A 16,217-nucleotide genomic window follows, 5' to 3' on the forward strand; every position below is an offset into this window, starting at 1 on the left:
ATATGAGAATTGGCAACTCTCTAAAACCCATTATATTAAAATTTATTTAGGGACCCATCTCATATGTTATTATTAATATTATTATAACGATATACAATTTTGTTTTTTTAGGTTCTACCCAAAAATATCTTCATAGGCGACAAAACATTGTCATGAGTGCCAATCAAGTTATTATATTTTATATACATATATTAGTTGCCACAAGTGCCACGCGAATTATTATATTATTTCCCACGAGTGCCACGCAGAGTTATATTTTAGATTCTCTACGGTACTGGATAGTTCAATATAGGAATGTGAAATCTAGATTAAATTGATAATTTGAAAAATTAATTAAAATAATTCAAAATTTAAATCATTAAAAGTTTTTAATGTCATATATTATCATCTTATCCGGCATTGAATCCTTGAGGATTAAGATTCTATATTGTATGAGTGAGATCTTCTATATTAAGTGGATGAGGATATGTGTCCCGAAGTCTGTTCCTAACCAATTACAGTAAAACAAAAATTGATAAAGTCATAATATTTAATTTTTTTAACTGACATGACATAATATGATTGGTTTAAGACAGACTTTGTGACATACTTTGAGAAAGTAGATCCCCAAGTAAGTCTAGATCCTCTATATTAAGGTTTGTCCATTATCCAATTAGGTTATTTTTTGAACTCAAATTTAGTCTTAGATCCAAAACTAATATGATATTAAATGTCGATTGTGTCAATCTTTGAATCAGAATCCAACCCTCTACCAGACAAACTAATATAAATGTAAAAGGTTCATTCATGAAAAACAAGAAACCAGAACAAGAAACAACATTACAACATGGAAGCTGGTCCATTGAAAATATACTTAGTCCCTTTCTTAGCATCAGGGCACATGATCCCTTTGGTTCACATAGCTCGTTTATTAGCATCACAAGGAGAGCATGTAACACTAATCATGACTCCTTCAAATGCTAAACTCTTCACAAACACTATTGAACAAGATAGAGTCATTTATGGCAGCAACATCAACATTCACACACTCAACTTTCCTTATAACCAACTTGGTCTACCTGAAGGGCTTGAAAATGTGTCCTCCGCCACCAACAACGACTCCGCCACCAAGATTTGCATCGCTGCTCATCTTCTACAACCACAAGTTGAGGCTTTTTTAACTGCAAATCCACCCCATGTTATTGTTACTGATTTCATGTTCATGTGGAGTCAAAAATTGGCTACTACCCTTGGAATTCCTAACCTTGTTTTCAACCCTTTATCCATCTTTGTTTCTTGCGTTATGGATTCAATCAAGAGAAACCCAAATTCATTATCATATGATGATGATCATGGTTCCTTTATGATCCCTGATCTTCCACACCCTATAACCTTAAACGTGAAACCTTCACCAATGTTTACTAAAGCAGTGACAGAAGCTATCATTGAGAATGAACAAAACAGTAATAATGTTGGGATTCTTCTGAATGGGTTCGAGGAGATTGAACATGAGTATGCTGAGCATTACGAGAAACTCACTGGGCGCAAAGTTTGGCATGTTGGTCCTGCACTACTCATGCTAAAAAACAAGACAAACATGGATAAAGACCTTTTGGGTGATGAACAACAACATGAGTGTCTCAACTGGCTTGACAAACAAGAACAAAAATCAGTTGTTTACATCAGTTTTGGGAGTCTTGTTCGATTCAGTGATGACCAACTTTTGGAGATAGCTTCTGGGTTGGAAGCTTCAGGACACAAGTTCTTATGGGTGGTTCATGGAAAAGACAACAATAATGGTTCTAATAATGATAACATGACATGGTTGCCATTAGGGTTTGAAGCAAGAATGAAGAAAGATGATAGAATGATGATATTTAATGGTTGGTCTCCACAAGTATTGATCTTGAACCATTCAGCAATAGGAGCATTTTTTACACATTCAGGATGGAATGCCATATCAGAAACCATAGTTGCTGGGGTTCCTATGATCACTATGCCAGGTTATGGAGATCAATATTATAATGAGAAGTTGATAACTCAGGTTCGTGGATTTGGTGTTGAAGTTGGTGGACAAGTTTGGACATCATCTCCATATGGTGATAGGGATAAGTTGGTGGGAAGAGAAAGAATTGAGATTGCTGTGAGGAAATTGATGGATGGAGGAGATGAAGAAGATCAAGTAAGAACAAGAGTTAAAGAGTTGCAGCAAAAAGCTCACAAAGCTGTTCAACAAGGTGGTTCATCATATAGGAATTTAGCTGATATGATTCAGGTTCTCCATAATACTCTGGAGCAATCCAACAAAGTCGGGGAAAGAGTAAAGAATCATAAGTGAGATTTCACATTTTAAACCAAAATGTTAAAAAAAATTGTTCTATGAGTATTTTGATTTTATGAGTTTTTTTGTTTGTAACCTAGTATCAAATATGAGAATTTGTGTAAGTGGCAAAATATGAATACTAATGAATAATGTAGAATGTATCTTTATCCAAAGATGATATAATAATGAATGTATCTTATCAATTTATTCAAAATCAATATCTACTAAGTGTTTGCACATGTCAAACTCATCACCCATGTCAATGTCTGTGTTAAACCATACACATGCATGTTAATCCACTTGTCATAGATTGCATATGTGTCAGCATGCTTATGTGACACACCTTTTACATTTACACTAATGTTCATCAATGTCATACACTATCATTAATATTCGTGTACCATTGTGGACATGCTAGCATTAAGACTAGTAGTGTGAGAATTGGACCAGACAATCCGACCGTCTAATATCTGATCGGACTTGAAAATGCTTTGGTTTGTAATCTTAACTGAGTTAGGAGTGAACCGCTTTGAACCGGGGAAATTTCGGTTCGATCATGTTAAACTCAGTTCAACTGTATTAACCATAAAGTAAATCGGACTTCAATTAAAAAATTAAAAAAATGGAACACCACTCAAATATTTTGTTTTACTCTTGTACAAAAAGATAAACATATATTACTTTAATACAATTATACATAATTATTAATTATATAAAACTTTACATTTACATATAATTATATATTTATTAGTATAAATTATTAATTATGTATAAAATCATCCAATCAAACTGAACGATTTAACCATTTAAACTAGTTAAATCTAATACGAGACATCTTCCCGTTTGATGTCCGACTCGGGTTTCACAATATTAAGATATCATTTTCCAAGTCCTAGGAATGTCACAAGGAACCATATGACAAGGATCTGATATCAAAAACGTTATTCCAATCATATTCATGACCGATAAAAATATATCATATTAATTAAAATAATTAAATGTTTATTATTTTTATTTTAATATTATTAATATGAGATATAGTTTAGAACACAGTTTAAGACATCATATCCTTATTCGGAAGCATGGACATCATTTATCATCTTAAAGAAATCATCCTCTCACATGGTGAAAGAGACATAATTGATAACTAAGTTAGACCCTTATTTCATTTGTTCCTAAGTGAAAATTTTATTATATCAGGAACAAAATACACTAAATATAAACAAAATTCACAACAACAAGGAGACAAAAGGATACAACAAATATCTAAATACTGGATCTAACAATAACATTCCAAATACAAAATTGGATCATAGTATCATTCAAATCAAGATATTGTTGTACTTTTGAATATACTTTTGATCCAAAATCAAGACTTCAACATACTTTATTTAGCAACTCCTTCATACTCATCATCTTTTTGTTAAATATAGAGTCATTTCTACATCACCATAAAGACAAAATTCCTGTCACAAAAAAAAACAGAACAAACACCTTAGGATAAACTTGACTTATTAATTTAAACTGGACAAGTATCTAACTTTAACTGGACAAGTATCTTCTAAAAGAGTTGAGTCTTGTCTAACTTTAAACTGGACAAGTATCTTTTGTTCCAAAAAGATCATGTCCCTAACTAATAGTATTTTCTAAAATAATATAAAGTATTAATTTATATTTTTATAATTTTTTTTAATTAAGCAATATATTTTGATTGATTTGATATATATTGGAAACACTAATGGGTAAGGAATATCTTCGTCCTTTAAATTGCAACATTGGCCAAGAGCCTTACTTACTACATATCCTGCTATTGTGGTTCAATATTTTTTCTTTTATCTTTTAACTATTGTGAATGTGATTGCAATTATGATTGTCATTTTTATAAACCATCTTACAATCTCTATCCATTTTTGTCTCCCTATTTGCCAATATTAATCACTTTAACTCTCTATCATTTTTGTATTGAATAAAAATCAATAGTCAATACATAATGACATTAAATTAAAACTTTATCTTCAAAACTCAACTAAAATAATTTTTTTGATACTATCATACGTATATTTTAGGTTTATTGGAGATTTATGATAACATTTACTACTAGATTAACACCTTATTGGTAAGTAGAAATGATATATTATTAAATAGAGTAAATTACACAAATCACTCTCACTTTTCTATACCTACACAAACACCATAATTTGTATACTTTCATTGTATTGACTATCACTGCACGAGAAATAAATGTAATTTTTTAAATAAAAAAGTCTATAATCAAGTTAAACAAAATATGATATATTGTGGAGACAAATCAAAATAATATACGGGTCAATCATTCTTTATTATTTTTGGTTCATTATGATATAGTATAAGAGCTATTAAACAATATCGCTTTCGAATTATTGATGCATTTTGTAACAAAAACAATGAAGATACATTCACTTGTATATTATTTGGACTTGTTTCCACAATATATCAATGTTTTATTTAACTTAATTGCATTTATCACATTTTTTGTTTAAAATATTATACTTTTTCTCGTGCAAATAATTTGTATAATTTCATTAAAACTTAGGAAGTGTGAGTGTAATATGAGTAAAAGTTTAATACTTATATTATTTTAAAAGTATCAAGAAAGTCAGCCATATTTAACCAATTTTATTGATATGGGTAATAATTTGATTAAAAATATGTTCTAATAATTAAAAGTTAAAGTTGTAATGTATGTATTTAAATGTATACCCTAATACAGCAACTGTCTTTTACACCGTCATTATATTTTTCACTATTCATTTTTAATTATTATTATTAAATATAATCTAGATAACTAACTATATTTAAATTAACTTTAAACAATAAAATCAAAGCTTCAAAAAATAAGATAAAGTTTGAACTTTGAAGCTATTATAAATATCATAAACTATATTGTTCTCTACTACTACTTTCTGTTTCTACACTCTCCATGGCTGAGTCCTCAGATTCGTAAGTTTATTCCTTTTTTCATATCTTAATTCTTCTTTCTCTTTTCAATTACAAATTCATTTATATTTTTCATTTTATAATTATTATTCAGTAATAAAGGAACCAAAAGGGATTTCAGCACTGCGATTTTGGAACGTAAGAAAGCACCGAATCGTCTCGTTGTTGATGAATCAATCGATGATGATAACTCCGTTGTTGCTCTTCATCCTGATACCATGGAGAAGCTTCAGCTATTTCGCGGTGACACTATCTTGATCAAGGTTATTTCTATTTCAAACATAATTAGGGTTTTTCAATGCTTTATTTATTGTGTATTTTCAATGGTTATTTGAATTTAGACAAAATTACATTCATTGTTTGGTTTATGATCATAACATCAAATTCAATAATCTGGATTTTAAGGTTCAGTGTAATTTTACTCATCACCCTATGAGGGAGTTAAGTATGATGATAACATAAATTTCAATAAGGTTACTTTAATATCTAAAACAAGGAGTGCTAATGAAGCTGAACCTCATGAAAGGCTAGTGTAATTTATGCTTAAATTTAACATTCTGGCCACCTTTGTTTCTTAATTTCAATAGTAATATTATTGTTCAAGGGTTTGGAGTTTATTTGGTGTTGACATGCTTTATAAGAGAATGCATTTGTGTAGTGAATAATTTGTGCTATTAGGTTTCTTTATTTTATGGTATATTTTTTTTCATTTGGCGGGGAAGTTTGAATTTGTTCTCTGCTTAAATACTAGAAATGATTGTTAGTGTGAAAATTTTATGAAAGGTGGGGTGGTGATTTCCATTTAAGATCAATATTTTTTATTTTAATTTTTTAGTTATCAGTTTTTTGGCTGAAAATGCATGGTAATTGTAGCCACGTCAGTTCATCACCATTTCTTTGTATGAGATAGTACTCCTCTTTAATTATCTGTTTTTGTGGTCTTCAGGGAAAGAAAAGGAAAGATACAGTTTGTATTGCACTTGCTGATGACACTTGTGAGGAGCCGAAGATAAGAATGAACAAGGTTGTGAGAAACAACCTCCGGGTTAGGCTGGGAGATGTTGTCTCTGTTCATCAATGCCCTGATGTCAAATACGGAAAGCAAGTCCACATTCTTCCTGTTGATGACACTATTGAAGGGGTAACTGGGAATCTGTTTGATGCCTACCTAAAACGTCAGTTACTATTTTATTGTTTTCTTGGACAATATTCCTGCTTTTCCTCTTTCTCTTATTGATTTTATTTCTACTTGACATTTGTCATATCATATCTGGTCCATATCTTTTTGTCTTATGTTGATAAATTGTGTTGATAATGGCCAATTTTTTTTTGAACAATACTTGGTCTTCTGCATTGAAACTTGATGATCCTCATAAATAGAAAATGACTTGTCCATGTTATGTGATGTTCACTATGACGAGTTAGTCATGAGTTCTTTTGTTTAAGCGATAAGTGATGGTAAATCTTGATTTTTTATACTGAGTTTGTGCTTACTAAATTATGAAGAAAGTAACCTCTTCCCTGAAATATTTAGTTCTGAGCTTATAATGTAATATTAAGCATTCTTTTATAGATATATTCCATAAATTACAAAAGTCCTTGAAGTTAAATGCCAACAGGTCATCTAACAACTTTTGTTCTGTTATTTACATTGTCATCCTCTTGGCTCCCTGGCATATGCTTGTTGAATTCTACTTCATTATGAATACTAAGTCCTATTTTACTTTTCCAGCATATTTCCTGGAGGCATATCGTCCAGTGAGGAAGGGTGACTTTTTCCTCGTAAGAGGGGGGATGAGGAGTGTAGAATTCAAGGTTATTGAAACTGACCCTGGTGAGTATTGTGTTGTTGCACCTGACACTGAGATCTACTGTGAAGGAGAGCCTATTAAGAGGGAAGATGAGAATCGATTGGATGAGATTGGTTATGATGATGTTGGTGGTGTAAGAAAGCAGATGGCACAGATTCGGGAACTGGTTGAACTGCCATTGAGGCATCCACAATTGTTCAAGTCTATTGGTGTTAAGCCACCGAAAGGAATTCTGCTCTATGGCCCCCCTGGGTCTGGTAAGACATTAATTGCCCGTGCAGTTGCAAATGAAACTGGTGCCTTCTTTTTCTGCATCAATGGCCCTGAAATTATGTCAAAACTGGCTGGTGAAAGTGAAAGCAATCTAAGGAAAGCATTTGAGGAAGCTGAGAAGAATGCACCCTCCATCATCTTCATTGATGAGATAGATTCAATAGCTCCAAAGCGGGAGAAGACTAATGGTGAAGTTGAGAGGAGAATTGTTTCCCAGCTCTTGACTCTCATGGATGGGCTTAAATCACGTGCGCATGTTATTGTTATGGGAGCAACAAATCGTCCCAACAGCATTGACCCTGCTCTTAGGAGGTTCGGAAGGTTTGATCGGGAGATCGATATTGGTGTTCCTGATGAAGTTGGGCGTCTTGAGGTTCTTCGAATCCATACAAAGAATATGAAGCTTGCGGAAGATGTAAGATTGAATTCTTTACCCACTTAGTTGTGTTTTGATTTGAATGTTCTGAAATCTGATAAGTTTGCCCATTGTATGTTTTGCAGGTTGATTTAGAAAAGATTTCTAAGAACACCCACGGCTATGTTGGTGCTGATTTAGCTGCTTTATGTACTGAAGCTGCACTTCAGTGCATCAGAGAGAAAATGGACGTAATTGATTTGGAAGATGATACCATTGATGCTGAGATACTGAACTCAATGGCGGTGACAAATGAGCATTTCCAGACTGCTCTTGGTTCAAGTAATCCTTCCGCTCTCCGTGAAACAGTAAGTAATTTAGCAGTTTTATATACCATTGTTAAGTTTCCTCTCTTGCTCTCATTTCCTTGGCTAACACCTTTCCTGGTTATACCTTTCAAACTTCGACATATCTTTAACCTTGATTTTTCTAATTAAATCAGGTTGTTGAAGTGCCCAATGTCAGCTGGGAAGATATTGGTGGTCTTGAAAATGTTAAGAGAGAACTTCAAGAGGTAATTTGAGCTCTTGCACTGAATCGCATTACTCCAGTTGTTTAATCTCGTCTGCCTTTGGGTGTTCATAATGTTTTCTTTTGCAGACTGTTCAATATCCAGTGGAACACCCTGAGAAATTTGAAAAGTTTGGAATGTCACCTTCAAAGGGGGTTCTTTTCTATGGTCCTCCTGGTTGTGGTAAAACCCTTCTGGCAAAAGCTATTGCCAATGAATGTCAGGCAAACTTCATCAGTATCAAAGGTCCTGAGCTACTTACAATGTGGTTTGGAGAAAGTGAGGCTAATGTGAGGGAAATTTTTGACAAGGCTCGTGGTTCTGCTCCATGTGTTCTATTCTTTGATGAACTTGACTCGATTGCAACTCAGGTTTGTACCATGCACAAGGCTATGATTTGGACATCAAGCAAATTTCATTGATTTCAGTTTTCATTTTAAAATATTGTTAATTATCTTGGGGAAAGGCTTTGTTGCTCTTAAGACTACTATAATTATTGTGTGTTTAATCTACTATAATGATCTATTGTTGTTAGCCGTGTCTAAATCTATCTTGTGCTTTATCTTGCAGAGAGGCAGTAGCGTAGGAGATGCTGGTGGTGCTGCTGATAGGGTTTTAAATCAGCTGCTTACGGAAATGGATGGGATGTCAGCAAAGAAAACCGTGTTCATCATCGGGGCTACTAATCGACCAGACATTATAGATCCTGCTCTTCTGCGACCAGGGCGTCTAGATCAGTTGATTTATATCCCCCTTCCAGATGAGGAATCCCGCTTTCAGATCTTTAAATCTTGCTTGAGAAAATCCCCCATTGCAAAAGATGTTGACCTTAGAGCTCTGGCCAAGTATACTCAAGGCTTCAGTGGTGCTGATATTACTGAGATTTGCCAGCGAGCATGCAAGTATGCTATAAGAGAGAACATCGAAAAGGTACAGTTCAGGACAGCTTTTCTCGGCGATGTCATTTATTAAGTGCATTGCTAATTATAGGAATTGTTAAATTGGATTCGGCTTAAGCTATAATATCTCTTTGCAGGATATTGAGAGAGAAAGGAGGAGAAGTGACAACCCTGAGGCCATGGAAGAGGATATTGAAGACGAAGATGTAGCAGAAATCAAGGCAGCTCATTTTGAAGAATCGATGAAGTTTGCACGAAGGAGCGTGAGTGATGCCGACATTCGCAAGTACCAGGCATTTGCCCAGACATTGCAGCAGTCAAGAGGGTTTGGAACCGAGTTCAGGTTTGCAGATAATACCAGCTCGGGTGCTGCTACTGCTGCTGCTTCTGACCCCTTTGCAAGTTCTGGTGGAGCTGATGATGATGATCTTTATAGTTAGGTCAACTTGAGTTGTTTTTTTGAAACCGTTCTCTCAGCTTCTGTGTGCAAAACACTTACTTTTACTGCAAGCGATACAAGTAAAATTTAGATGAAATTCCTTTGACATGTTTATTACTAAGGAAAGGCTCTTTTGATGCATTAGACTAATATATATCATATTTGGATATAAAATTAGTAAGTGTAATAGGATGAGGATCATCTGTCCCAAACGATATCTCATTTTCTGTCCCAAGCCAATCCTATATTAATATGTGGATAAAATAAAAAATTTAAAAGCAAAAAGAAATAAAATGCAGCACTCTGATTGGTTTGGAACATAGAGTGAAACACTGATTAGGACAAGTGATCTCCATCGAGTATAATATTCTTAACAATTCATTATATTGAATGATTTAGATTGAAACAGTTTAACCAAAATTTATTCCAGAGGAGCTAACCCAATAATTTTATTATGATTAATAATTCACTGATATATTCCTTCTCGATTATATTTTACAAATTTGCGCCACATTGGTTCATATTGGCAATTATATTTTACTCCCCATGTCCTTTGGCATTTATATAAAAGTTATACAGTATGCATTACTTTTTTGAATGATGTAAAACCTTCTAAGTATGAATGAGAATGGATATTCAAATATAGTATTATTGTTGATTTCAGTTTTCAACTAGTGCTCAATTTCTTTATAAGGATTAGTTCTTTGTGTATTGTTGTAGAAGTTATAAGGTTGAAAGGTACTCAACATAACCAAATTGTATTAACATTAATATGATACAAATCTTATTAATGTTTTTTTATAAATAAATAAATATGCTATCATTGAGATTTGTTTTTTACAACGATGTAGTAGAATTCACAAATTCTAGACCATATCATAATATATATTCTTTGTTCATACACAACAAATTTACCAATAGATGACATCTCCAGTAGCAATCATTATTCTCCAATGTTCTGCTTTGAGCATGTTGGCTGATGTAGCAACTAAACTAGACCACAGAGGATGCAACATTTATGAAGGAAATTGATGTTCTTGATCAATAATGGGTTCTGCATGGGTCTTCAAAGGGCATCAACAACATCCAAAGACAGTGATTAAAAGAAGCAACACCATCTGAATTCATAGACAATATCAATGAAATGGGTCAAAGAATTATTTATAAGTTAGATTTGAACTCATAGGAAAATAGGCTTTTAATGCTATTTAAATGATGTTACTTATATTTTGGTCGATGTTATTTGGCCCTTTGAGTTGTTTTATTTCTTCTTGAAAGACTCACATAGAACATTAAGGACATCAATATCATTTCATAAATGTTGTATCTTGTTTGCACTTTAAAGCACTCCCTTCATCATCTAGTTTAGTTGCAACAACATCTAACATGCTCCAAGCAAAATATTATTGAGAATAAAGAATGTAAGATGATAATGTGAAAATATTATTGAGCATAATTTCCTAACAGAATTACACGTGTGCAAAAGTGCTTATAAAAAATAAGCACTTTTTAATGGAACTGATAGATTATATTATGCTGTGTATTTTACTCAGATTGGTGTATGTGGCAATACAATGCATTCAAGAGTTGTGAAATAGATACCTCTCATGCATTATTATTCATTAATTATTTGATTCATGCACATAGTCTTAAAAATCAAGCTTTTTTAATGGATAGATTATATTATAGTGTTTTAGATTCTGAGATGTGTGCTACATTGGAGATGCTCTTACATATTATAACAAAAACCCATTTTATATATCTTCTTCTCGTTTTATTCTTTGTCATAGCTTAAATACATTTTTGGCTACATAAATATTAATCACTCTCAAATTCGTCCTTTAATTTTTTGAGTGTCAAGTTTAGAAGAAAAATGTTAACATATCATAACTTAATGGAATGAAGATAATTTGTCTTAAGTTACGTCTCATACTTTATCTCCCACCGATGATAATGAAGGAATAATAAAAACAATAATAAATCTTTTATTTTTTTAATTAACATAACATATTTTTATTGGTGAAAGAAGTACTTTGATACATATTTTGAGACAATAGATCATTTTCGACACCTAAAATTGCATTTCAATTGGCTTTGAAGTGGTATTAGCATAAAAATGTGAAGTTATATTCTACTTTGGTTATGAAGGTGATCAATGCAGTGATTTTGTGATTGAATGAGATTTTGTAATAAAGAAAAAGTTATGATGATGAAGATTAAAAATGATTGTGACTTGTAGAAGATGGTGGTTATTTATTTTTAAGGCATGTTGTAGTCACGTTATGGGGTTGATATAGGGAAATGAAGTTTGTTTTTGAAGTTTCAATTGTGTATCAAACTAATTAAAAGATCATCTAATTAAAAAGAAAAGTCATAAAAATAGAAAATAATGTTTTATATTATTTAGTAAAATATAATTGACTTGAGATATGAAGTAAGAATGACAATGAAAACTAAACTGGTGGGTACTCACTTGAACCCAACCCAAATTTAAGTGGAAAAACTCGATGTGATTTGATTCAGATTTTACTCTGGTTTAATTTTCAGGTTCGGGTTTGGTATAGCAAAAACCTATCCCGAAGTAATATAATTCAGTTTAAAATTGAAAGTTCTATCATATTCCATTGTTTTTAATTTCTAATTTACTTTATGTACTATTGGTTCTTCAAAGATAAAAGAAATGAAATAATACAAAAGAAAAATGAAAAAAAATAATATCATACTTTCATTAGTACAATTATTATTTTTAGGGTTTTTTGGGTTTGGTTTATCCGAAACCTATGAGTTCGAGTATGATATCTTCATTTTCAATCATGTTATGTTTAGGTTTGAGTTTTAAATTTTGAGTTTGGGTTTGAGTATGTAAAAACTCATCCACGATCCGTACTGTTAACATTTCTAATACGAAGACAAAAATTTATTAGGATATGTGATGATAGTGACTCATAGCTACCCTTGCTTCCTCTCATTTATGATTATTAAATACAAAATAAGAAGGAAACAAAAGAAAGACTTACCAGTTACCATAACATTTAAATCGTTAATAATAGTATGGTGGTACATAGCATTGTTTTTACATAAATTTTCACTATAATTTTTAATTCACATCGATAATATGATTTTGATAAACTTTATGTAAACTCATTGATCATTCAAAATAAATTGTGCAACTTTTAGTAAAAGATATTATTATGTTTTTAAAAAAGTTTAGTAAAAAAACATTATATTAAAGGAGAATTTAATAATTTGTTCTCTTTTCATAAAAAAATGAGAAGTAGGTTGGGATGATAATCACGTGTGCACTCGTCAGTCGTTGTGATTTTCCATTCAACTATGGAACAAAATGAACACAAGCACGTTGATGCATATGAGTGGAGTGGGTAAGTAAAAGTCAAAGAAATTTATATGCCTTTTAATATCATTAATAGAATCATGGAGAGATAAGTTATTTTTTATTTATATTTTCAATAATAAAAATGTGATTTTTTGATAAATAAATGAATAAAAATATCATTATATATTTTTTTTTGTGTTATTATATAACATTTATCTCTTCCTTTATATTAAGAGGTTGCAATTAACGCTAAATAAGATATTGTCGGATACTTCCATCGATATTGGAATATGAGGAAAGAAATAATTTTTTTAAGTTTTTTATTTATTTAATTTAAAAATAATATTAAATTTAGACTTTTAAAGTTTGTTGGTATTATATGTTATAATCAGAGTCTAATACTAGATAAGATATGAGCTCAATTAATACATACTGAATTTCCAAAAATGATATCAATATAGTTTATTCTTATTATGAGATTCCACAAATAGTTTGTCATAAACTATGGACTCTTAATATATAATAGTTTTCATATTTTATTCATTATATATAACATCAAACACAAAATTATGGTTTGCTTCATTTTTTTGGGTGAGTTAAGTAGTGATGGAATGTGATAAAATATTTGATTTTGATTTACCTCCATCTCTACTCATTGAGGATAAAAAAATCAAACAAATACATAAGCTTTGGTTGGTTCAATAAGAAAAACTCTAAAAAGACAAAATAAAAAATAAACAAGAAGAATATAAACATGGGTATTACACATACACACATATGTATCAATATTACAAGCAATATAACTCTAAAATCACAAAATAAAATAAGAAACATGAAGAATATAGATATGGGTATTACAATTTATGCAAGAAGTTGGTCTAATGGAGTAAGGTCTCGCTAAATTATAAGATGGTCAAAAAATTAATTGTTCGATTGTCGGGAGTAAGACTTGTTGAGAGAGACAATTACACACACTCCAAAAAAGATTGTTTCTATGAAATACATTTAGTACAAAAAAACACATGTATCAATATTACAAGTAATATAACTCTAAAAACTTTACCCATATAATACACAACCTACCACTTCATCCCATCAAATCAAATAAACCAAATAAACAAAGTTAATAAAACATGACCAAACCTTATTTTCTTGTCTTATATATACATTACATTGACACACACATTTCACCACAAAGCATAAGTGAATAATAATGGAACATCATCAAAAAACATTAGAAATTATTGAAGTATGTCAAGTTCCACCACCACATGAAAAACCCATAACTTCTCTTCCACTCACTTTCTTTGACCTATTATGGCTAAGATTTCCACCAGTTAATCGTCTTTTCTTCTATCAAACTTCTAACTCAACCTTTCATTCACTTGTTCCAAATCTTAAACACTCTCTTTCACTCACACTCCAACACTTTTTTCATCTTGCTGGTAACATAACTTGGCCACTTAACTCACCAAATCCTTTCTTAAACTATGTTCCTGGTGATGCTGTTTCCTTCACTATAGCTAAGTCAAATTCCAATAACTTTAACCATCTTTGTTCAAATCTATGTGAAGCAGTTCAAACTCAACCCTTAATACCAACCTTGAATATTACTCATGAAAAAGCTTCTGTTTTATCATTGCAAGTTACTTTGTTCCCAAGCTTTGGTTTTTGTATTGGAATAACAACACACCATGCAGCTTTGGATGGAAAATCTTCAACTATGTTCATGAAAGCATGGGCTTATACATGCTCTAAGCTTATAGAATCACCAAAATCTTTATCATTACCTGAAAATCTAACACCTTTCTTTGATAGAAAAGTGATTGAAGACCCTAAAGGAATAAGTGAAATTTATGTGAAGGAACAATTAAACCATGGTGGAACAAACAATAGGAGTCTCAAGGTGTGGGAGACTAAGAATACAAAAGAAGCTGATGCAGTAAAAGGTTTGTTTGAACTAACACCTTCACATATTCAAAAGCTTAAGGAACATGCACAAACCAAGCTGAAAAATAAGGTTAAACTATCAACATTTTCAGTTACATGTGCTTATGTTTTAACATGCTTGGTCAAAACTGAACACATAGAAGCCAATAGTGTAGCTTTTATATTCAGTGTGGATTGTAGAGCACGTTTGAACCCTCCAATTGTGGCCACATATATTGGTAATTGTGTTAAGGGCCAACTAGTTCATTTTGAGGTTAATGGGTTATTAGAAGATGATGGATTCATCAAAACTTTGGAGGGTATAATTGAAGCTTTGAATAGAATACAAGAGGAAGAAGTGTTAAGTGGTGCAGAAACTTGGATGTCAAGGATGAAAAGTTTTAAGGACATTATATTACTTTCAGTTGGAGGGTCACCTAGATTTGAAGTTTATAGTGTTGATTTTGGTTGGGGAAAGCCTAAGAAGGTGGATATAACCTCAATAGACAAAACAGGAGCATTTTCTCTTTCAGAAAGTAGAAATGACAATAAAGGTGTTGAGATTGGCTTGACTTTAAACAAACCCAAGATGGAAACTTTTGCTCATCATTTTGCCCATACACTTGAGTCCTTTGGAAGGTTTGAAAAAGTTGAATGAATATAGACGGATCAATGCTTTGTCGATGGATATGATATATGATTGAGCATTATGGTATCGGTCAATCCTTATAGCCGATACCAACTATTTGAACTAAGGTTTGGTTATTGTTGTTAGAGTTTCAATGTTATATATTTGAATCTATGGTTGTGTTTTTCATCTTTGATTTTGTTTGGTGTTATTTAGAGTTTATCTCTCTTTTTCATTCTTCCACTCTTGAGAGATGATAAACAGTAATAATAATTACTATAAGATAATAAGAATTCTTGTGTAGTTTACTCTCTCAACCTTATCCAATGTTCATTTTGTCTTCATTTTTTGTTGTATTGGATTTAGATGTGAATGTTCATTTGCCACAACACTGAATACAGAACCATAAAATGTCCTATACTTGTTATAGGTTTCACTCTAGTTCTACATCTGTTATCTCATTAGTTTGTGTCATTCTATGTGTCAGAAGGTATGATTGATCAGAAAATATTTAATAATTATAATTGTAATTTAAATAATTTTTTCAACTAATGAAAATTGATGACACATAGAATGATACAAAAAGTGAGACAACAGATATTCAATCGAGAGATCATATATCACACAATAATACAAAAAAGATAACATATAATGACATATTTATCCTTCTATTTATTAAAAAATTACTTTTTTATCATTA

At 31.6% G+C, this 16,217-nt stretch overlaps 3 protein-coding genes across 3 annotated transcripts; all 3 read left to right on the top strand.

The window, feature by feature from the left end:
• Window positions 794–2,332, top strand: LOC109354705 (UDP-glucose flavonoid 3-O-glucosyltransferase 7-like). Its single transcript, XM_019597384.1, has one exon. It carries the CDS (start codon window positions 827–829, stop codon window positions 2,315–2,317), a length of 1,491 nt encoding a protein of 496 aa, XP_019452929.1. The 5' UTR covers window positions 794–826; the 3' UTR covers window positions 2,318–2,332.
• Window positions 5,233–9,714, top strand: LOC109354703 (cell division cycle protein 48 homolog). Its single transcript, XM_019597381.1, has 9 exons — window positions 5,233–5,281; window positions 5,373–5,541; window positions 6,225–6,453; window positions 7,011–7,777; window positions 7,864–8,085; window positions 8,220–8,291; window positions 8,378–8,659; window positions 8,859–9,218; window positions 9,325–9,714. Exons 1-9 carry the CDS (start codon window positions 5,262–5,264, stop codon window positions 9,625–9,627), a joined length of 2,424 nt encoding a protein of 807 aa, XP_019452926.1. The 5' UTR covers window positions 5,233–5,261; the 3' UTR covers window positions 9,628–9,714.
• Window positions 14,144–15,606, top strand: LOC109353292 (malonyl-CoA:anthocyanidin 5-O-glucoside-6''-O-malonyltransferase-like). The gene has a single exon (XM_019595508.1). It carries the CDS (start codon window positions 14,174–14,176, stop codon window positions 15,545–15,547), a length of 1,374 nt encoding a protein of 457 aa, XP_019451053.1. The 5' UTR covers window positions 14,144–14,173; the 3' UTR covers window positions 15,548–15,606.

This window comes from Lupinus angustifolius, chromosome LG08 (genome assembly GCF_001865875.1).
Source record: "Lupinus angustifolius cultivar Tanjil chromosome LG08, LupAngTanjil_v1.0, whole genome shotgun sequence".
Lineage (NCBI taxonomy): Eukaryota > Viridiplantae > Streptophyta > Magnoliopsida > Fabales > Fabaceae > Lupinus > Lupinus angustifolius.

What these genes read in the sequence shown, in the direction of transcription:
- LOC109353292 (XM_019595508.1), top strand. Translation starts at nt 14,174, where the DNA reads ATGGAACATCATCAAAAAACATTAGAAATTATTGAAGTATGTCAAGTT.
- LOC109354705 (XM_019597384.1), top strand. Translation starts at nt 827, where the DNA reads ATGGAAGCTGGTCCATTGAAAATATACTTAGTCCCTTTCTTAGCATCA.
- LOC109354703 (XM_019597381.1), top strand. Translation starts at nt 5,262, where the DNA reads ATGGCTGAGTCCTCAGATTC. An exon ending in GTGACACTATCTTGATCAAG is followed by an intron (nt 5,542 to 6,224) that starts GTTATTTCTATT and finishes TGTGGTCTTCAG; the next exon opens with GGAAAGAAAAGGAAAGATAC. An exon ending in TTGACTCGATTGCAACTCAG is followed by an intron (nt 8,660 to 8,858) that starts GTTTGTACCATG and finishes TTTATCTTGCAG; the next exon opens with AGAGGCAGTAGCGTAGGAGA.